The sequence below is a fragment of the Echinops telfairi genome, unplaced genomic scaffold, assembly GCF_000313985.2.
Source record: "Echinops telfairi isolate 266 unplaced genomic scaffold, ASM31398v2 ScPeMD7_30;HRSCAF=105, whole genome shotgun sequence".
Lineage (NCBI taxonomy): Eukaryota > Metazoa > Chordata > Mammalia > Afrosoricida > Tenrecidae > Echinops > Echinops telfairi.
The window spans coordinates 331,063-333,568 of NW_022103927.1; the positions used below are offsets into that span (position 1 = coordinate 331,063).

Consider the following 2,506-nt stretch of genomic DNA (forward strand, 5'->3'; position numbering starts at 1 on the left):
TTCAGCGATCGTATCATGGAGGTGAGCACACAATGATAAGATTTTTTTGTTTTTTGACGCCAGATAACTGATCCCTTCAGCACCTCGTGATCACACAGGCTGATGTGTTCTTCCATGTGGGCTTTGTTGCTTCTGAGCTAGATGGCCGCTTGTTTACTCTAATGAAGTCTTTTGATGTACATAACTATATGTTGAATTTTTCAAAGGTCCTTTCCCTCTCTAGTGTGGGTGTGTTTTTCTAAAATTATGTTTGGTAATGTATGTGCACCTGTATTAATGCCCTTAAAGTTACCATTTATTTTCACTGTTGATCTTTATGGTTCTAGGTTTATATTTAGATCTTTGATCCATCTTGCATTCACTTTTGTACATGGTGTGAGGTAGGGGTCCTGTTTCATCCTTTTACTGGCAGAGATCAGATTTTTCCAGCACCGTTTATTGAAAAGGCTACCTCTTCTCCACATATGTTAGTCCTTTGTCAGCAGTCAAGTGTCTGTAGCTGCTTGATTGTATTCTGGGGTTCTCTGTTCTAATCCATTGGTCCACATGTCTATTGTACTAGTACCAAGCTGTTTTGATTACCGTGACTGTCTAACAGGTTTTGAAATCGGGGGTGGGGGTGGGTGGGTGGTGGTGGTGGTGATGAGAGGCCTCCTACTTTGCTTTTTAATAGTGTTAAGACTATAACTCTTTATGGGAGTAGACAGCCTCATCTTTCTCCCTTGGAGCAGCTGGTGGCTTTGAACTACTGATCTTGTGGTTAGCAGCCCAACGCATAACCCGCTGTATCCAGCCTCCGCCCTGGTCTCTTGGTGTCTGAGGATACTGACTGAGTTGGGGTTTGCGTTCAGGACTGGGAGAAACATTTTCTGGATGCGGGCACCAGCAAGCCGAGCGACTGGAACAGTGAGCTGGACGGTGACTGGCCGGGGCCGATGCTCCAGAAGCCTCCATACCAGGTACAGGCTCCTTGGGTGCCAGGGTCTTGGGATCTGGACCACCCTTGGGCTGCCCTCCCCAACACACTCTCCATCAGTGGTTCTCAACCTTCCTCATGCCGCAACCCTTTCATACAGCTCCTCATGTGGTGGAGACCCCCCAACCATAAAATTATTCTCGTTGCTACTTCATCACTGTCATTTTGCTACTGCTATGAATTGGGTGACCCCTGTCAGAGGGTCGTTTAACCCCCAAATGGGTCGCAACCCATGGGTTGAGAACCACTGCCCTCTATCATGCCACCACCCTTCGTGGTTTGTCGTAGGACGGCCTGCAACCCAAGGGGATCAACAAAGACATGTGGCTTCATCAGGAGCTCACGAGCACCAGCTACCTGTCGGCCTACGACCTCTCTGAGTTCGAGAACATCGGCGCTATTGGACTGGAGCTGTGGCAGGTGACTGGGTTGACACCGGCTTTCCCTATGAACTCAGGACTTTGGTCTGCTTTGGCATTCATCGCTGTTGAGTGGATTGGGCCCACGGCTCCAGGTGTGTCGGGGTTTACCCAGCTGTAACCTTCATGGAAGGAACCAACCCTGGTGGCCTAGTGGGCTACGTGTTGGTCTGCTCGTGGCAAGTCAGCGGTTCGACGCCACTCATTGCTCCGGGGAAGAAAGAGGAGGCTTCTGGTTCCCACACAGATGAACAAACTTGGAAAGCCACAGGGGCAGTTCTACTCTGCCTTCAGGGTCACTCTGAGTTGGAGCTGACAGCGGGCAGCAGGCTTCTCTGGTTCTCTTGTCAGCATCCAGGTGAGCAGCTGATCCGAGTCGTCTCACCTGGGGACTCTATTATGCCCCAACCCCAACCCTGTGGCAGTCCCGGCGATTCCAACTCGTGTTGTTAGGCGCAGAGTTGATTTCCACTCACAGCGACCCAACGTGGCACAGAACAGACACAGCCAGCCGCCAGTCGAGGCCATCCTCACAGCCCACACGTGAGCCCACTGTTGCAGCCACTGTGCCCATCCATCTTGTTGAGGGCCTTCCTCTTGCTCATTCAGCCTCGATGTTACCAAGCCTGGTGTCCTCCTTCCTCCTATAGGAGGCGTAGGACTGTCTCCTAGGCCTTCCAAGGCTGTAACCTGCCCAGAGGCTGACTGCCACATCCCGTCCTCCTGTGGAGTGGCTGGTGGTTTCGAACTGCTGACTTGGTGGTGAACAGCCAAACACCTAACCACACGTGTCCGAGGGACCTCATGATGCCTTTAGTTCCCAACGTGGCTCTGCCGTGAGCACTGACTCTGTACCTAGACCCTAGGACAAAGCTGTTGGCACAGGCAACACAGGTCTTGCCCCTGGGGACGGACGCAGCCTCCACATGGCCCACAGCGGATTCCAGAGCTCCACAGCTCCAGGTCTGAGGTGGGGCCTCTTCTGCGCTTTTCCTTGCAGGTTCTGGATGCTGCTCCCGCACAGGATTCTCCCAGGTGGCCTCATTGCTCAGGCCACGCCCCCAATTTGATCACTGAACATCTCAAGGGTGGGACAAGCGTGTGTGGGGGG

General features: G+C 52.4%; 1 protein-coding gene across 1 annotated transcript in view; it reads left to right on the forward strand.

Moving 5' to 3' along the window:
• The window catches only part of CALR3 (calreticulin 3), an 18,448-nt gene that overhangs the window by 14,321 nt on the left and 1,621 nt on the right, over positions 1–2,506 (forward strand). Inside the window, exons 6-7 of the mRNA XM_004715455.2 lie at positions 852–959; positions 1,265–1,396. Coding sequence (XP_004715512.1) covers positions 852–959; positions 1,265–1,396 — 240 coding nt within the window. The remainder of the gene's footprint in view (positions 1–851; positions 960–1,264; positions 1,397–2,506) is intronic.